This window comes from Rissa tridactyla, chromosome 3, assembly GCF_028500815.1.
Source record: "Rissa tridactyla isolate bRisTri1 chromosome 3, bRisTri1.patW.cur.20221130, whole genome shotgun sequence".
Taxonomy (NCBI): domain Eukaryota; kingdom Metazoa; phylum Chordata; class Aves; order Charadriiformes; family Laridae; genus Rissa; species Rissa tridactyla.
The window spans coordinates 126,003,340-126,022,728 of record NC_071468.1 but is presented as its reverse complement, the minus strand read 5'-3'; the positions used below and the strand labels follow the sequence as shown (position 1 = coordinate 126,022,728).

The 19,389-nt window shown below is 57.7% G+C and overlaps 1 protein-coding gene across 1 annotated transcript; it reads left to right on the top strand.

Annotated features, from left to right (window-relative positions):
• Positions 1-3,914: 3,914 nt before the first annotated feature.
• Positions 3,915-19,128, top strand: DRC1 (dynein regulatory complex subunit 1). The gene is given in 17 exon segments (XM_054196498.1): positions 3,915-4,060; positions 5,530-5,620; positions 6,176-6,288; positions 7,874-8,057; positions 8,739-8,876; positions 9,625-9,711; positions 10,438-10,560; positions 14,368-14,507; positions 15,020-15,154; positions 15,280-15,509; positions 15,905-16,077; positions 16,730-16,819; positions 17,236-17,322; positions 17,670-17,860; positions 18,561-18,704; positions 18,790-18,892; positions 19,012-19,128. Coding segments are annotated over 17 exon segments (2,292 nt in total).
• Positions 19,129-19,389: the final 261 nt, after the last annotated feature.

Below are 19,389 nucleotides of genomic sequence, written 5' to 3'. Positions count from 1 at the left end.
ATGTTCCAGCAGACAACCACAGGGCTTCTGCCCGCACTGAGCCAGCTGACCATCAGCCTGCTCGCTCCCCCTTTGTCTGGGTCCAGAGCGTGTCTGTTTTCTGGAGGACGGTCATGGCAGTTAGCAGGGGCACCCCAATGTCACCCCGCCGGTGCCCTCCACCAGCAAGGGGACCCTGCTGGGCTCTCCTGGGGACCGGCACTGGGGCCTGTGGGGATGCTGGCCAGCAGGGAGATGTCCATGTGACTGCCGGGAGGGAAAGCACGTGAAGAGGCAGGATGCGGCACAGAGCCAGAGAGGCGCAGGGCCACCATGCCTGGAAGAGGCCAGGGGAGGGGCGTGTCCTGCAGGGCTTGCGGAGGGCAAGGGCTAATGCCAGGGATGCCCAGGAGATGCCCGCTGCTCAGGTCCCCTGCTTGGACCCCAGAGCCCCCCTCTGCCCCCAGCCTGGAGCCCAGGGGTCCCTCCTCACCTCCTTTCTCTCTCCTAAGGTTGGCCAAGAAGACCCCACACGCTGGGCGGCGCCCCCAGTGCAGCTGGCAGAGGATGGAGAGCAGTGACCAGGAGTCTCCTGCCCATCACCGCCCCTCTCGGTCCCTGCTGTCCCCAGGACGTGGCTGTCTGCCCACTGCCGTCCTGCCCAGAGGGGACAGCAGGGCCCAGCCGGGTTTGCTCCCCGTGCAGCGGAGGGACCAGGCTGCCGCCCTGGGCACGGGAACCGGGAGAGGCTGCGGGAGAAGAGGCTGCGACCAGGCAACAGCGGGGAGACGGAGGGAAGGAGGAACGGGCTCCTCTGGAGCAATGAGCCATGTCCCCACTGACGTGAGACCGTGGTGGAGAACGCGGACGTGAATGTCGGCTTTTATTGACTGATTAAAACAGTAGTATCCTGAAAACTTCCCCAAGATCTCCTCAGTTACTCAGTGAGGGCCTTGCACGCCGGAAGCTGGGAAAGGTGGCTTTTCTGCAGCTGAACCTTGCAGCCAGCTGAGAAAAGAGCCCTTCCCTAATACACACGGCAAGAAAGACTCCAGCCGCAACACAGATCAATCCAAGCAGCATAAACCAAGAATCCAGAAGGCCACAGGGAGCTCACGCTGTGCTGGGGACCCTGGCTCCCTGTGAGCCCCTGGGGTTGTCGGTCACCTTTGGGAGGTGTTTGAGCTGCTGGACATTTCCCTGGAACCACGGGGAGGGACGGGCAGGGACAGCCCCTTGCGCAGCCCCAGGGCTCTCTGCAGGACCCATTCTCCCCCACGGTGGCATGGGCCCCGGCACCCATCAGTGCTGTGTCCGTCCTGTCCCAGAGGAACCCCCACAGTCCAGATCGTCTTTCCCCCCACAGATGGGAAAAGCTCCGTGGCAGAGGATAGTGGGGAAGCAAGTGTGCAGGGAAGAGGCTTCTGCAAGGGAGCTCCCCCAGGAGACAGGAGACCTGGCTCAAGGTGGAAATGTCAGTGCTGCCAACAGCTCCGAGCTCCTCAGGAACCAGCTCTCCCCCACTGACACGGAGGAGCTCACCACATCCTTGATGGAGTCCCTGGGCATAACCCAAATCTGCCGAGACCTGCTGGGCAAGCTGAAGGTAGCCCCAGATAGAAGGAAGCTGCAGCAGATCGAGACTTGCCCACGCTGGCTGCCATCCTCTGCACTGCGGACATCCTGGTGCACGAGGAGGATCTACAGCTGGAACTGGGGCTGGGCTTTGAGATGGCCATCGGAGCCCAAATGGAGCCCAGGGGTCCCCCCTCACCTCCTTTCTCTCTTCTAGGCTGGCCAAGAAGGGACTACCCACTGGGCAGCCCCACCACTGCAGCCAGCAGATGACAAAGAGAAGTGACCGGGGGGTTCCCTGCCCAACAGCCACCCCTCAGTCCCACTGGTGGATGTCCCAAGACGTGCAGAAGTGCCCAAAGACCTTCCAGCCTCACCATCAACTGACCCGTGCACATGGACACGTGTCCATTTTGGGGCCAGCCAGACAGTTGAGCTCAGCGAGGAAGACCATGAGCTGCTGGACTAGGTCAGACCTCCCGGTAAGGACAGTCTGGGCATGTCCAACACACGCCTGTTCTTCACATGCCACCAGCACCACCAGCAGCTGCAGGACCTTGCTATCTGCCTGCCCCCGTCCTGCCCAGAGGGGAGGGCAGAGCCCAGACTGGTTTGCAGCCCTGGGACCAGGGACAAGAGGAGCCTTCAAGTGCCTCATGCTTTACTGGGACGGAGCAAAGATCTGACTGTTATCTCTGGAGGCCTCCAGCAGCAGAGAACCCCAAAGAGCAGCCGTGATCTCTCTCCCCAGGAATGTTAAGATCTTGGCACGTCTTGCTGCCATCACTGATGGGATGGATGCAGGGTTGTCTTCTGCTGAAAAGCCACCTGAAATTTGGTCCTGCACCTGCAGCTTTGGGGAACAGGGACTTTTGGAAGCTCCCATTGGCACGATCCCTCCTTCCCACCTCCTGGGCAGTCATCTGGGGTAGGGGGGGACTAAGGAAAAATGCTCAGGATGCTTTCTCACCCTGGTTGCCAACCCCAGATCTAATCCTGATTGTGAACTCCCCTTGGGGATTGAATTGTGTACTGGGTCTGGCTGGGATGAGGTCAGCATTCCTCCCTGCAGCTCACATGGTGCTGTGCTTTGTATTTGTAGCTAGAGCGGTGTTGGTGACACAGCATTTTGGCTATTGATGAGCCGCTCTCGCATAGCACCAAGGCTGTCTCCCCAAGCCCCCTCAAAGGCCAGCAGGCTGGGGGTGGGGAAGAACCTAAAGAAGTTCAGCAAGGGCACGTGTAGGGTGCTGCACCTGGGGAGGAATAACCCCCTGCACCAGGACAGGTTGGGGGTCACCTGCTGGAGAGCAGCTCTGTGGAAAGAGACCTGGGAGTCCTGGTGGACAACAGGATGCCCATGAGCCAGCGATGTGCCCTCGTGGCCAAGAAGGCCAATGGCATCCTGGGGCGCATCAAGAAGAGTGTGGCCAGCAGGTGGAGGGAGGTCATCCTCCCCCTCTGCTCTGCCCTGGGGAGGCCACAGCTGGAGCACTGGGGCCAGTTCTGGGCTCCCCGGGTCCAGAAGGACAGGGAACTGCTGGGGAGGGGACAGCAAAGGGCTACTGAGATGATCAAGAGATGGAGCATCTCTGTGCTGAGGAAGGGCCGAGAGCCCTGGGGCTGTTGAGCTGGAGCAGAGCAGGCTGAGAGGGGATCTCATCAATGCTCAGCAATAGCTAAAGGGTGGGTGTCAGGAGGATGGGGCCAGGCTCTTCTCAGTGGTGCCCGGGGACAGGACAAGGGGCAACGGGCACAAAGTGGAACACGGGAAGTTCCATCTCAACGTGAGGAGGAACTTCTTTGCCGTGAGGGTGGCAGAGCCCTGGCACAGGCTGCCCACAGGGAGCGGGGGGTCGGGCTCTTCTCCCAAGGAACAGACCATGGCACAAGAGGAAACGGCCTCAAGTTGTGCCAGGGGAGGTTTAGGATGGATATTGGGAACAATTTCCTCCTGGAAAGGGTTGGGAAGCATTGGAAGAGGCTGCCCAGGGCAGCGGTGGAGTCGCCATCCCTGGAGGTGTTTCCAAGCCGGGCAGACGCGGTGCTGAGGGCCGTGGGCTAGTGGTGGCCTCGGCAGCGCTGTGTTAACGGCTGGACTCGATGAGCCCAAAGGCCTTTCCCCACCTCGACGATCCCACGACTCCATCCCCGCCTGTGGCGGCCCTGCCCGAGCCGGGGGCGGCACCAGCCGCTGCCCCCGCCGCTCCCCGCCATGGCCCAGCCCCTCAGTAGCCCCGTGGCCACCGGCCGCCGCCTCAGCCCGGCGCACGCGCAGCCACGGCGGCCGCGGGGGGGCGGGCGCGCGCCCCCCGTTGCCAGGCGACGGCGGGACGCCCCGGCCGCGGGGACGGGGCCGCATGAGGCGGGGAACGGGCGCGGAGGCGGCGGCGGGATGGCGGGACCCGGCCCCGGCCCCGGCCCTCGGCGACACCGGCCCCGGCCCCGAGGAACGGATCGCCGCCCGCCGGCGCCGCATCGCCGCCCGCCTCCGTGCCAAGCGCCGGTGAGAAACGGGGCTGGGCCCCGGGTCCCTGCCCCGCTTGCGGCCTGCGCTCCCGGCCGCCTCCCCCCCCACATCCCAGCCGGGGCCAGGCCCTTCCCTGCCCCAAACCGGCCCTGAGGCCCGCACCTTCTCCCCGCCCCCCATGGCTGGTCACGGGCGAGCTCCCCTTCCCCAGACTGGTGCTGGGACCAATGTCTCCAGTCCCACACGAGTGCCAGCTGCAGATCCCTCACCCCAAACTAGCACCCAGTCCTGACCCACGCCCCCCCCCAGGGCTCAGAGACTGTCCCCAGGGCTCAGGAACCCCCTGCCCCACACCAGCGCTGGGGCCAGGACCCCTACCAGGAACTGGCAGGGCACAGGGTCCCGAGGTGGCCTTGCCAGCCTTCACAGGACCTCTCCCCAAACTGGCCTCAGGTCAGGGACCACCCTGAATCCTGAACCAGTCCGGGACATTCCCCACTCCCTGCCAAATGGCAGGAGGTCAGGGACCAGCTCTCCCAATCCCAGCTCGGCCCAAAGTCAAGGACATCCCCGTCCTGCCCCCAGCCCAGCACTGGGGCAGCAACACCTCCTTCCCCAAGATATTGCCCTGCCATGGACCCTCTCCCCCTCTGGACAAAACTAGCAACAGGCCAGTGGCCTTCTGGGTCAGGCCGATGTTGTTCCCAAAACTGGGACTCTCCAGCAATGGGGGACACCTTTCCCCAAAGCAGGACTCAACTGGGGTCCTCTGCCAAGCCTTTGCTGTCCCTCGCGGCTGGGTGAGATGGGACTGTGAAGTGGCAATACCCTGCCACCCTCTCCTGAGCTGGGTCTGGGTCATGGTCCCCATCGTCCCCCAGCCTGGGGAAAACTGGGGCAGCAACCACAATCTGCTCCCCAAACCAAGAGTAAACCACACCAAGGTGCCTGTGAACCCTTTTACCAACCCATGGAGCCAAACCGTGCCCAGGTCACTAACATCCACCCCAACAGGCTCGTTTTCCCCTTCCTGATCCCAGAAGGGTTAGATTGATCCCAGGGAACTAGCATGGAATCAGTGCCAACCCTGAAATGGATCCAGACAGAAGCTGGCTGCCTTCGTGTCCGAGCAAGTGTCCCCCAGAGCCACTGAAGGGCATCCCCCAGAGAGCCTGTGCCTCCTGCCCTCCTCCCTCTGGGAAGCAAAGAGGGGCTGAGCCCCCCAGCCCTGCGCTGCAGGAGTAACCAGCCCTGGGCTGCACTCCCAGCCCCAGAAAGGGAAGCCTGGACCCCGTTTTCCCTTGGTTTCCCTTCCCACCCTTTTCTGCCTTTTCTTCTGCATCTGTGGGGACCTCCTGGCCTGGGACTAAACCTGCTGAGGGGAAGAGAGAGCAAAGGACTGAACCGCCCGGTTCTGAGCTGGGATCCCAGATCCAACGCCGCCTCCGAGCATTAGGAAGGTGGTGTGGTGCAAAATATTCTGTCTTCTCCCCTTTTCTGCCCAGGGAGGCCCTCGGAGAAGATGAAGAGCCAAAGGTGGCTGAGGAGGAGGAAGAGCAGAGAAGGAGCCATAAGCAGATGGGGGAGAGCAGGCAGGTGAGGCAGTAGGACAGGAGGGTCCTCTCGAGTCCCTGACCTCTGGACATTGGGCTTTACCCTCCTTTTAGCTTTGTGCGGTGCTTAATGTCACACAGAAGCATTTATGTGATAAGAAGCGGGGCAGAAACTCCTCGGGACTGGATGGGGGATGATTCTTGGTCTGGATCCTGGGGATGTGATTTCTGTGTGACAAACAGCCCATGCATTGGAAGGACCTGGGACTGATGCTGTCCATCCAAACCCAAACCCTGCAGTGCCTGGCCCCATCCACACACACAGGGGAAGCAAAACAAGGTGCTCTGAGCATGTTCCTCTTGGTGCTGAGGGGCTGTCGAGCTTTCCAGGAGAGGGAGGATCTGCGGGTGCATTGAGGTCCTTGCAGTGCTCATCAAACCCTGCCATAGCATGGGAAGACGGGGCCTGTGGGTCCACACAGGTGCCTCAGCATGGGGCGGTGAGGAGCCAGACCCTGGACAGGCAAGAGTTCCTCCAGTATCCCTCCCTCCAGAGCTCGGGTCTCCGGGTGTGAGACGTGTCCCACCTACTTCACAGAGGCTGGCCAAGCTGCTCTTTGATGGCACGCAGATGGTGACAAACATCCAGGTGGCTGCTGACTTTAGGGAAACACAGAGGAGGGCAGAGGAGGCAGAGCTGAAGCTGCAGAGGTAAGAGACTGTGTGGTGGGCCTGCTTTCAGAGGACATCCTAACCCTAGTCATCCAGGAACGCTTAGCAGTTAGGGCAACACTGAATTTGTATTCAAAAGGAAGATTTAGGCCCACAAAGAGCCTCCAGGTCCAACCTGCCACAGCTGGATCTTTACAGAGCTCTGCAGGTCAAGGCTGGTGGCTTCCCCAGGTGGCACTGCTGTACCACGGACTGTCTGGTTACCGATCTCCTCCAGACCCATCACATCTTCAGCTCCAGAGTGTGAGGAACACAGCTGGTTCTCAGCTTTTCACCAGGAGCCTGTACCACCTACACTTGTGGCCTCCTTCCTCCAGAGGCATAGGCACAGCTGCCCTCACATCTGTCTTGCCAAGTAGCGCTCCTGAGCCTGGAGGTGACACCGTGGTGGAGAACGTGCCACCTTGTGCTAAGAGGTGGTTCATTAAATGGCCTGTTTCCGGAGGTTGCCCTTCACTCACGGAGATAGGGGTGGTTATTAGCCATACTGTGGGAGCGCGCTGGGACAGCCACATCAAGCTGTGTGTGAGGAGTGGGAAGAACGTGAGACTGTGCTAATGTGAGAAATTGGGTATTAAGGTCTTCGCAGTGAGGGTGGTCAGATGCTGGGTCAGGGGCCCCTGACGTTGTAGAGATCTTCCTCCTTGGGGATGCTCAGCACATGCCTGGACAAGGCCCTGCACAACCTGCTCTGACATTGAAGTTACTCCTGCTTTGACTCGGAGCTGGTGATTTCCTGAAGCCCTTCCAGTCTCGATTATTCTCTGTGTGCCTTCCTGGGCAAACCTGTCCTGCTTCACCAGAGGAGCTGGGCAGTCTCCAAGGGACTGGATCTTTCCTCCCTGTCCCCTGGACTGGGAGATCAGCTAGGAAACACTGAGTCCTTGCTCCTACTGCCTTTGGAGGGCACTGTAGGAACAGTTTATGGAAGGCTGGCTGTAGCAGGATGCCTGTCCCTGGCTCAGTGGGATTCCCACTGGGAATCTCATGAAGGAACCAGGTGCGGGGTTCAGGAACTGCCCATAGAGCAGGTTTGGGGGTGGCAAAGGCGGTGGCCGCTGTTCAGGCTGAGCCAAGGGCCATCCCCAGAGCATGGTACCGGAGATAATTGGGATGGTACTTCTGTTTAGAAGAGGAAGGAGTTCTGTAATGTGGATGTGGACTGTTCAGTGCCATTTGGCTTTAGCCGGAGTACAGCTTCTGGACAGTTTGACTCACAAATGTAGATGTAGCCAGGAGGCTTTTTGGCACTGCTTGTCCATCACCTCTTGCCCAGAGACAGCTCCCTTGGCAGAAAGAGTAGCGCTGCTTGAGCTGAGCTCTTCAGTCTTTTCTCCTCCAGGTAAGCAGTTGTTAGAGCACTGGGCAAGGGCAGAGCTGGCATCCCGCAGGCCAGCTCTAACAAGCGCTTGCAGGAAAGCTGCTGCTCCGCTGATACCTTGATGCCACTTGGAATTCAAACTGGGTTATGCAGGAAAGTGCTCCGGTGGCGTGGGCCAGCGAACCATGTCTGAAGCACTTGCTGCCCTGCCCCAGCTCCCCGTTTGCTCCTTACTGCCTGCAGGGCGGAGAAGCTGGATCGGGAAGCCACGTCTAGCACATACAAGTTTGTGGAGATCACCTCCAAGTGGGCCTTGGCCGAGGAGATGAAGATCCCGCAGGAGCTGTGGCAGCTGCTGAACCAACAGCAGCAGCAGTGCGCGCTGCTTCTGGAGGAGAAGAACAAGCTCATCAGCGACCTGCAGCAGGTAGTGTGGGGACCAGGCAGGGAGAACCGGGAAGGAAGGGGGGGTTCAAGCTCTGGAGGATGCTGTTCTTGGCTCTTCAGTCATTCCCTCTGTCTGGATCTTCAATTCACCAGCACGTGGCAGGGATCCCTGTAGTGTCAGTTCTGTCCAGGTCAAAACTGGGCCAGGACCTGCAGTGCCAGTGTCCCAATGCGGACGATGAGATTGGGTGTCCTGGCACCGTTCAGTGTGCAAGGACAGACACACAGGACACTGGTAACAGTAAGACAAACTGGCAGGTCCCAGATTGCACAGTAAAAAAAAAAAATAAAGTAAATGAGCAAAGTGAAGAGGGGGAGTGCTTTTGCAGGGGGACGATAGCCTTCCCCACAGCAGGTCCCTGGCCCCCAGAGGAGGCGTGGTGTGACTGCAGGTATGTCACCTCCTTCTCCTCTCACCTGGACCTTTTGGCAGCGATGATCCGTCTCTCCCCCCACCTGCCCTCCTAACTACCTCTTGACTTTCTGTCTCTTTGCTCTCATCACCTCTTCTCCTTTGGAAAAGGCAGTGTCTGGGTCTTACCCTCTCAGTTAGTCCCTGAGGATTCCTGGTCAAATAATTCGCCCTGATTTCTACTTCTCTGAATACTTCTGCTTCTCTCTGAATACTACTTCTCTGATTTCAGCATCTCTTCTCTTCCAGGAGCTGAAAAACAAAGACGAGCAATACGTGCAGGCCATTAAGAAGCAGTCTGATGACATTCACCTGCTTTTGGAGAGAATGGAGGAACAGATCAGGCTCGTGCTGAAAACCTACCGTCACAAGCTCCTGCAGATTGAGGTAGCCAGTTCATAGGATGGGGAAACAGTCCAATGAGAAAACCTGCAACCTCTTGCTTCTCCGTATCTACAGCAAAAAGGCATGAGGTGCATTGCACTGGCTGGGTTGACTACTGTCCAGAGCAGCAGGGCTGATGTCTTGGTGAATGAGGCTTAAATCTGACCAAGCCTGAGCACTGAACGGTGCTGAGTGCTGAGGGGCTGGTTTATACCGGGCTGTGAATGACTGTGGTTCAGTGTAGTGCAACTCGGTGGCAAGTGAAAGCTGTCGCTGCTTGATGGCTGATTATTCATGTCTCTAAAAGCCAGCAAGGACCATTACAGTTCTTTAGCTTCACCTTCTGCAGAGCACAAAGTCCCACCTCGCGGCTCAAACCTGCATTTGTTGCTGAGTGAGGGCATCTCTCCCCATTTAATGTCCTGTGAGGGGAAAGCAGGCGGCTGCCTGACCAAGCTGCACGGCTAATCCTCAAGCAATGATTTCCAGTGAACTCGCAGAGCTACCCACCACCAAGAGCATCCCTCCCAGCTCTGGGTGGCTGATAGCAACGGTCCCTGTGGGCTCGCCGTGTGAGGTCTCTGCCAGCGGGGTCCTGGCACGGAGAGAAGAGATCAGGCCACTGTGTGTTTGTCCAACAGTGGTCCCAATCTGCAGCTGATCCTCTCCTGGAGGCTTCTGGCCTGGACTACTGTAAGTTTGGCAACAAGTGGTGCCAAGGTGGTGGTGAAGGGCTTTGTCTCCTTCCCAGAAAGCCTTTGAGCTCGAACGGCAAGAGCTGCTGGACAACAACAGGAAGAAGTGGGAGGAAGGAATCCAGGCCCACAACACACAGGAGGTAAGGTCCATGTGAGATTTCAAATCATAGACTCATAGAATCATTTAGGTTGGGAAAGACCCTTAAGATCATCAAGTCCAACCGTTAACACAGCACTGCCAAGGCCACCACTACCCCATGGCCCTCAGCACCACGTCTGCCCGGCTTTTCAATCCCTCCAGGGATGGCGACTCCACCACTGCCCTGGGCAGCCTCTTCCAATGCTTCACAACCCTTTCCAGGAGGAAATTGTTCCCAATATCCATCCTAAACCTCCCCTGGCGCAACTTGAGGCCGCTTCCTCTTGTGCCATGGCCTGTTCCTTGGGAGAAGCGCCCGACCCCCCCTGGCTACCCCCTCCTTTCAGGGAGCTGTAGAGAGCCAGAAGGTCTCCCCTCAGCCTCCTCTTCTCCAGGCTGAACACCCCCAGCTCCCTCAGCCGCTCCTCACCAGACTTGTGCTCCAGACCCCTCACCAGCTCCGTTGCCTTTCTCTGGACACGCTCCAGCCCCTCAAGGTCTTTCTTGGCGTGAGGGGCCCAAAGGCTGCCTTGAAAGACACACGTGCACAAAGGCAGCTGGTTCCTCACTGTGTGTGGGGGGGGGTTGGGGGGCAGAGGGGCATTTTTTCAGCCTGCTCTGCAGGAGAATTATCCATGCATGACCTTGCTTTTGTCTGGCCAAAGGAGCTGTGATCATGGGAGGAAGCTGTCACCATTGATGGATGACATTCTCCTTTTGCCCATAGCTGGAATACCTCCGTGGCCGTATGAGGAAGGTGGAAGAGTTTGAGAAACAGCTGAATCAGCTGCGGGTGCAGGATGAGGAGGAGTATAACAGCATGAAGATCCGGCTGGAGAACGATGTGGAGGTACAGAAAGGGCTGGCATGTGCCGTGTGGGGAGGCAGTGGAGCAGATCTCCCCGAGCTTTTCTGTGTGTAGCTGACTCTGTGGGGCAGCAGGACAGTGTGAAAGGTGCAGCTGGTATCTGGTCAGCTCAGCTCTTCACCATGCACAGTCCAGCCCCATATCTACAGGGGGGTGGATCTGTTCTCTCCTCTCCATGGGTTCTACACTGCAGTATCCCTCTGTCCTTGGCTCTCAGAGCGCATGAACTGTAGCTCTAGGACATGTGAAGCACCTGGGAAGGTGGAGGGGTTTCACAGAAAATCATAGAAAACCATAGAATGTGTGGGGTTGGAAGGGACCTCCAAAGGCCATCTCGTCCAACCCCCCTGCAGTGAGCAGGGACATCTTCAACCAGACCAGGTTGCTCAGAGCCTCATCCAGCCTGGCCTTGAATGTCTCCAGGGATGGGGCCTCCATCCCCTCTCTGGGCAATCTGGGCCAGTGTCTCACCACCCTCAGTGTAAAGAACTTCTTCCTAATGTCTGATCTAAACCTGCCCTACTCTGGCATAAAACCATTGCCCCTGGTCCTATCGCTACATGCCCTTGCAAACAGTCCCTCCCCAGCCTTCCTGTAGGCCCCCTTCAGGTACTGGAAGGCCACTATTAGGTCTCCCTGGAGCCTTCTCTTCTCCAGGCTGAACAACCCCAGCTCTCTCAGCCTGTCTTCATAGGAGAGGTGCTCCAGCCCTCTGATCATCTTCGTGGCCTCCTCTGGACCCGCTCCAACAGGTCCATGTCCTTCTTGTGCTGAGGGCTCCAGAGCTGGACACAGTACTCCAGGTGGGGTCTCACGAGAGTGGAGTAGAGGGGGAGAATCACCTCTGCTGGCCACGCTTCTTTTGATGCAGCCCAGGATGCGATTGGCCTTCTGGGCTGCCCTCTGGTTTGCTACTCCTGGCATCAGGATTGATACAAGGATCAAATAGCGTGAGTGTCCTGACACCGGATCATTTCAGATCAACCTAATCTCTTCCTTCGTCAGGGTCCTTGTCCTAGGAGGTGTGAGCTTTTTCCTCTGACATCTACCCACAGAGCTATGATTTCTCTAATGCCCATGAAGTCCACTTGGTGTGAGAACTGTCGCGAGTTTGCCCTTACTCACCAGGGGCTCTCACTGCAGATCCAAACCTCGTAGCCGTGACTTCCCCGAGATACAGATACCTTTTAATCCGCTGCATTCTCTGCGAGCAGCGGTGTCAACAAAGCGGTGCGTCTGTGATGCTCTGTGATCCTGCTGGTCCGCTGGACGGCGGCTCCGGCGTTGCTCCTAAATCTGTCAGGTTTGCCCAGCATCATTCAGCCTCCTCTGCTCAGCTGACACCTTCCCTCCTTGTTTTCATGTGTTGCTTCCTGGGCTGCACGGTAGAGATGGGACACGTTGCATTTGGACTTTAGAAGGGCTCATTGTTTGTCCCATGTGATGTCCTCCTGGGAAGCCCAGGGAAATATGGGCTATTTCTAGAAGGTTTTGCGCAATTTCAGGTGAAACATTACTGTTGCAAGGTCCCTGTTAGCCTGAAAAAGCAAGTCCAGGGAGGGCAGTCCTGACTCTGTGGTTTCTTCATCTTCACACTGATAACCTGGAAGGTGACACAGAGTGTACAACGGTCGCGGGTGGCTCTGAGCCATTTGGGGAGGGAGGCAGCAGGACGCTGGAGATCAAGGTTCACCAACGGCCATGTGGGGCTGTTGTAAAAATGCACCTGCTGCCTTTAGCTGTAGTTGTGGGAGGGTTTACGTATAAGGCAGGAGAGGTAATTATTCCTCTCTACTTCATACCTACGTGTCCTTTTCCAGGTTCGGCAACGTGCTTGGGAACAGAGGACAGAGTCTAGAACAGCCCAAGTAGACAAACAACCCCTAAGAAAGGGCTGAAAAGCTGGGGCTGCTTAGACCAGGGAAGAGATTTCTGGAGGGAGGTGATAAGTCTACAAATATGCACAGTTCTGGATGATGGAGGGTGACGACTTCTCCGTGTCCAATGTAGATGCAAGAAAAAAATCATGGGGTTGAGTTTTGGTAGAGACGATTTAAATTGGCATTTGGATTCAGGGTTGAAATTTCAAGCTAAGAAAGCCTGGAAAGGGTACGGAGTTGCTTGCTGGTTAGCTAGAGCGACTGTGCCCTTGGTTTGCTGCTCTTTGACGCAGGGTTTTAGGAGCAGCGTAGATCAACGTCTCCTGGAGCTGATTTGGTGAAGTTGTCCCCTCGGTGGGGCAGATGAACTAGATGTCCTCCTGCTTCCCCTTAGCGCTGCAGTTGTGTAACTCTGTAGAGCACAGGCTTCACCCCTCCAGTTCAGGGAGAATAAGAAAAGAGAAGTTGGAAACACCTATTTTCCTGATGAAGCTGTGATATCAGCATCCTGAGGTATCTCAGGAGCTTAGCCAAAACCTAAAGATGAAGTCTACGGTTTGGGGGTTATGGAATACTCCCCCATGTCACTAGATAGGAATCAGCATTTTAAATATGGGGGTCGGGCCGTGGTTTTTCTCCATCTGCTGTAAGGAGAAGGTCCCTTGGCCCTGCTGGGATTTACCTCCATCTTTTCTTCCGTCCAGCTTTGATCCTAGCCAGCTGGGACTGCTTCTAGGTGTCTCCCCAGGTTATTTGTACACTCACTGTTGTACGTAGGGCTACCCAGGAGAGCTCTGAGCCAGCTAACCCTGGTACCAGGGTCTTCCCTGCTTCTAGCCTGCAGCTCGGGACTCTTTCCCTGCCCCCAGAGATGCCCGAGAGTGAGCCCGAGCCCCTGATGGAGACCCCACTGGGTCTCTCTGCTGTGCAGATTTGCTGGGCACAATCAAGCCTGTAGCTGATGCTGTAATCTGGGGCCGTGCAGCAGTTTAATTCCAATCACTTCCTATCGTGGGAGAAGCCTTTACAGGCCTCCCCAGTAAAGCACTGCATTATGAGACTTTTTTTCAGTATGAGGTGTCCTTTCGCACATGGAAAACACTTCTACTGATGAATTAAACCACGCCAGGCCCAGACACCGCCTCTCACCCATCCATGCTGCCTGCTCCCGGAGTTTCCGTGCTGCTGTGTCCCCCTGAACTCGTTACCAAATGAGCTGTAGGGCTGAGAGAGAGCAGCTCATGGGTATGGTGTGATGCCTCCCAGCCCAGAGCAGCGGCCCCAGGAGACTGGGGCAATCAGCCCAGCAAGCAGCTCTTCCTTTCCATCAACTATCGAGCAAACAGGGTGCTGGGAAGCTGAGAGAGATGTCTCCATTGCAGATGTCTCCTCCGTTGCAGCTGTGGCGCAAAGGGGAGAACTCGCTGCCTCTCTCCTCTCCCCCAGGCCATGCAACGAGATGCTGCCGTCACAAATGCTGCAGTTATTTGGTTGGTTCTGGTTTCCTTAAGTCCTGGAGTTTGTGCGGTCACTCCTCCCGCATGTCCCTTCCTCCAGCTCGCCAAGTAACTCCTGAGCCTCTTGGGTTAATTCAGAGACATGCAATGCCTAATACTGACATGAAAACCAGCACCTAGGTTGAGGAGAGAAGCCCAAATGAGTACCCTACAGAGTGAAAGTTGGGTACAACTTCAGTCCGTTCTCCCCCAGACATGGCCCTGTATCATGTACTTATGGACAACCAGCATCTCCATCGCTCACCCATGAGTGATGCCTTGTGGCCAGGGGGTAGCTGGGGAAATGAGCATGGGAAGATGGGGTTTGGAGATGCAGGATCAGTAGGATCCAGGCTTCAGTGGGGCTTTTGCTCATGGCACGACTTGTTTTCCTTTTTGTTTTGCAATGCCAGAACCTGGAGAGGCAGCTCCAGCAGTTCAAAGCCATCTATCAGCTGAACCAGGAGAAGCTGGATTACAGCCTTCAGGTGCTTAAGAAGCAGGATGAGGAGAACACCATCATGAGATCCCAGCAGAGGAGGAAGCTCAACCGGTAAAAATGCATCCCTGGAAGATGGGCTCTGCTTTACCTGCCATCCCCTCCCATGTGCCATTTTTTTGTGAAGCCCATCACCAAGCACAGGCCAACGAGTTCTATTCCAACCAGGGCTTAGCCCAGGGCAGGGCCATCCCCAGAGCACTTGGAATAGGCTGGCCATGGACAACCTGTGCCAGCTGCATCAGGGGCGGTCAGGCTTTGCCAGCCCCAAGTCCCAAAGTCTTCATACAAGTTCTTTCCACTGAGGGTGGTGAGACACTGGCCCAGGTTGCCCAGAGTGGGGGTGGAGGCCCCATCCCTGGAGACATTCAAGGCCAGGCTGGATGAGGCTCTGAGCAACCTGATCTGGTTGAAGATGTCCCTGCTCACTGCAGGGGGTTGGACGAGATGGTCTTTGGAGGTCCCTTCCAGCCCCACACGTTCTATGATTCTATGATTCTGTGATAAGCTGGTTACACCGGAAGGTGCCTCTTCGGGGATGCTCAGCTCTGCTGTCCCCCACCCAGGCTCCACAGCTTGCTCAATAACCTGAGAACAAAACTGGCCAACCAAGAGAAGCAGTTCAGAGAGGAGAACCAGAGCCTGGCAGCTGACTGCGAGCGCATCACAGGGCAGTGCAAGGAGGTGCAGAGGAGCATGAGGTGGGGTGTGCGCGAGCGTCTGCCCGTGATGAGGCCTCGGAGCACCTACGTGAGGTGCAGGGGGAGCTGACTCGTCGTTTCGGGGCACGGAGCCTCCTCCCATGTGCCATCTCCCTTCTGCACAGGCACTTTGCTGTCAGTGATGCCGAGAAGTTCACGGAGGTCTGGCTTATGAACGAGGAGGAAGCCAAAGGGCTGATGAGGAAAGCCCTGGATGCAGATCGCATCATTCACGCCCAGCAACTGGGGCTGCCCTGGGAAGAGCCCCGTTACTGGTTCCTGAACAACGTTGGCCCCCTCAAGCGTTACAAGGCGAAGAGAACGGCAACCAAGCTGGCTGCGGAGGTCCTGACAGGTGGGATGCGCAGTGCCTTTGTCACCCTTGTGGCACTGGGAGACCCTCACCTTCCTCCGTGACAGCCCCTACTGTCACTCCTGTGCTTGCCATGGCAAGGTGGGATCTTACAGTGACATTGTGAGCCCCAGCAGGGGCTGTCCCCCACCCTGAGCTGGCTCATGCCATGCCAGCTTGGGCACCTTTCCGCTGTACTTTGCCCAGTGCTCCCAGTTCCAGACTAGCTGACCAAGAGCCAGCTTGTGTCCCAAGGTCTTCGGGGTGCTTTCCAGGTCACAGGGAACAATTGCAATTTCCCTGGTGACTCCTGCAATGATGTGATCAGGGGAGCACAGCCTGGGGATCACGGTCAAAGCACAAAGGCTTTTCCTCACCCTTCTTTCTCCGTGTTTCAGAGAGCAGCTCTGGAGGACAGGGGGAGGAAGGGAGAGAGAAGGAGAAGGAAGAAGCAGGCAGCAGAGAAGGAGGAAAAGAAAAGACAGCGAAGGTTGAGGACAGAGTCACACAGCTGCGAAATATCTCCAAGAAGACTGCCAAGAGGATCCTGGAGCTCCTGAGCGACGAGTCGGTGAGTGGCGATGTAGCGCAGGTGAGATGCACAGTGCCCTTGTCACCCTTGTGGCACTGGGAGACCCTCACCTTCCTCCGTGACAGCCCCTACTGTCACTCCTGTCTGTGCCATGGCTAGGTGGGATCTTACAGGGGTGACATTGCGAGCCCTGGCAGGGGCTGTCCCCAGCGCTGAGCTGGCTCATGCCATGCCAGCTTGGGCTTCTGCATGGCACTGCCTTGCTATGCCAGGCAGCCTGTTGTCAGAGAGCTGCCCCACAGGCCAGGAGAGGATCTCCAGGTCCTTCCACTGTATGTGGCACATATATGATGCTAATAAAAGGTATTGGCAGGCACAGTTGCCCAAATCCACAGCTCCCCAGACCAGAATAAGCACGGGCAGACCTGCTGCATCTGATGCTCCAGGCTGTTCCCCGTCTCCGGGGACAATCAGCAAGACCTTCAGCTCATGAGGTCCTTTTGGCATCACCGTGCTGATCTTCCCTGTCTGCTGGGTGGCTGTTCCGGAGTCTCCTGGCCCTGCCAGCCTCACACTGCCCAGCCTCTGCCCACCCTCCCCACTCCACGTGGCATGCCACGGCATGGGCTGGCTTCTGGGCAGGGACAGAGACACTATTTCTCTGCACCCTCTTCTCTGCGTGTCTCCCAAGGGTTTCCTCATTGAGAACAAGCTGCTGAAGCCCCTGAATGCCCTGGGAAGGCAAGAGCGCACCATCATGAAGCTCGACTCCATCTTTGCGGTAAGTTGTGGCTTGGCCCATCGGGGTCACCAGGGAAAGCTCTCTGCTCCGTGTCTGCGTGGCGTAGGACTGAGCCACCCCAGGGGGGTCCGGCTGGGTTGCTGGGGGGGGCCTCTAGGGCAGCAAGGGGAGAGGTACACCACGAGATGGTGTGAAGAACTGAGGCCAGATGCTTCTCAGCACAAGGATGTCCTGCTGATGAATTAAATGTCTCCGGGGCCTCTCCAGCCTGTTCTCAGACTCCCCCATCCACACATACCCCGGTCTGTCCCACACTAACCACTTCTTACAACCCGCTCCCGCCTTGCATGGCATTGCCAGAGGGGCACCCTCTGCTCCTGGAAAATGCTCTTCGTTTCATTCCCCCTTCCTGTGACATCTCTGAGGGACGCCAACCTGGTTCCTCTACTCCCCAGGCCCTCGGGATCGACAGTGAGGATGACCTGTACCAGCTGGTGGATTTTTTCCAGAAGTACAAAGCTCAGGAGGTGGCTGTCAGCCAGGTGGGACCACCAGGAACAGCAGTGGGGAGAGCCCAGGGGTCCAGGGAAGGGGCAGCAGAACATCTCCTGAACACCCAGGGAAGGCAGAGAGAGGGGGACCAGCATGTTGACCCTGAAGTATTTCCCTGTGACCAGACATGGGAGGTGAAGGTGCTAGGGCTGAGGGGTTGTAATCTTCTTCTGCCGTGGATGAACAGAACCTCTTGCGCATGAATTTTTGCCTCGGCTCCCTAAATTTGCCAAGAGACAAGGCTGCGGGCAGCTGGAAGCTCCTGGGGAGAAGGTGGCTCTTAGGGAGGAGGAGGTGGTGGAAGACACAGTGCCCAGCTTGCTGGCCTTGCCTCCAGAGCCAGGGCAGCCCGGGTGGAGAAGATGTCACGGATCTGCCTGAGGACAGAGAAGACGGTGGATCTGGTGCCCAGAGGGACGAGCTCAAATCCCCTGGGACCTCGCTGGGCTCCCTTCCGTCTGTGTACATCCATGCTGATGATGTCCTAAAGATCCTGAAAGCATTTATGCGAGATTTTGACAAGCCGAGGTAGGACTTGGGGCAAAATGGGGCTGTTGTCACTATAAGGGAGCCGGACTGGGGCACAGAGGGGGCTGTGGGGATGTGTAGACAGGGCTGGGGGGCTCGGTATTGCCCTGGCTGGAGCAAGAGCTTCCCCTGCCTGCCCTGCAAGATGACAGAGGGGTGGGGAGGGTCCCACCAGGGCACGGGGGTACAGACAGTGCCCGAGCGAGTGATGGCTGGGGACAACGGGGCAGGAGATGACCAGCAGCCCGGGGAGGGAGGCAAAGCCATAGGGCAGGCAGGTGCCAGCTGTGGGGTCGTTCTCATTCATGTGACAGTGGGGTTGGACTACCTGGCCTCATGGTGCACCAGGGGAGGTTTAGGATGGATATTAGGGAAAATGTCTTCATGGAAAGGGTTGTGAAGCATTGGAAGAGGCTGCCCAGGGCAGTGGTGGAGTCGCCATCCCTGGAGGGATTGAAAAGCCGGGCAGACGTGGTGCTGAGGGCCATGGGGTAGTGGTGGCCTTGGCAGTGCTGGGTTGATGGTTGGACTCAATGATCTGAAAGGTCCCTTCCAACCTAGATGATTCTATGACTCTACGATCTCTGAATGTCTCTTCTGACCCCTACCCCTCTGTGATTCTGTGGTGGTGCTCAGTGCAGCGGAGCTGCTCCTCACCCGTGAAGAGCTGAGCCCCAGGCCTTTGTTCTCTGTCCCCTAGGGAGAAGGACAGGTCAGCAAAGGAGGTGCTACAGGTACGGGACAGCTCGGAGGATGGCGAGTACTGGGAAGCCCTGGCACACGTTATCCCCGAGCCGACGCTGAAGCTGTGGGATGCGCTGGTGGTGGCACTGGAGGAATATTAGTGAGTGCCTGGCAGAGACGCTGGGGACAGGGCAGCGGGGCTGGCACCGGCTGTCGGTGTCAACCCCATGCCCTCCTTGCTCCAGCGAGGTCCTGACGCGGAGGGCCAGCCTGCTGGCCGAAGCAGCCCTCCTGCACCAGCAGAACTCGGAGCTGTACCTGCTGCTGGAGGAGTACGTCAGCTCGGGGGTAAGTGTGGCATCCTCCTCCCCTGCAGCCTTGGGGACACGCCACCACGCGTGCCTGACGCAGAGGTCCCAGATGCCTGGAGCCTGTCGCTGTCGGGCTCAGGGTGTTTCTCCCCGCAGGTGAACAACAAGCTGTTCTCCCCTCCCACGCAGTGGATGGACCTGGACATGTCCTACCCCGGGGGTGTGCGGTGAGTGCCCAGGGCCAGGACACGGCTTTTCTCTGTCCCCAGCTGAAGCTGTGCCCAGAGCCAGGGCTTCCTGGCAGGCATTAATAAACCCTTCCCAAACCTGGGCCGGGAGCGTGCGTGTGGCCTGCGAGGAATGTCCCTCTCGCCTCTGGGGGTGGCGGGGAGCCACAACCAAGCGTCCCCCCAATCCAGGGGACTCACGGGAAAGCATTTCCCCACTTGTGCCCCAAAGCCTGTGTCCTCCCTTTCCTCCGCAGAGCTGAAGTCAGACAGAAGCCTTCACCTCCCGCAGGCCAGCGTCCCCACC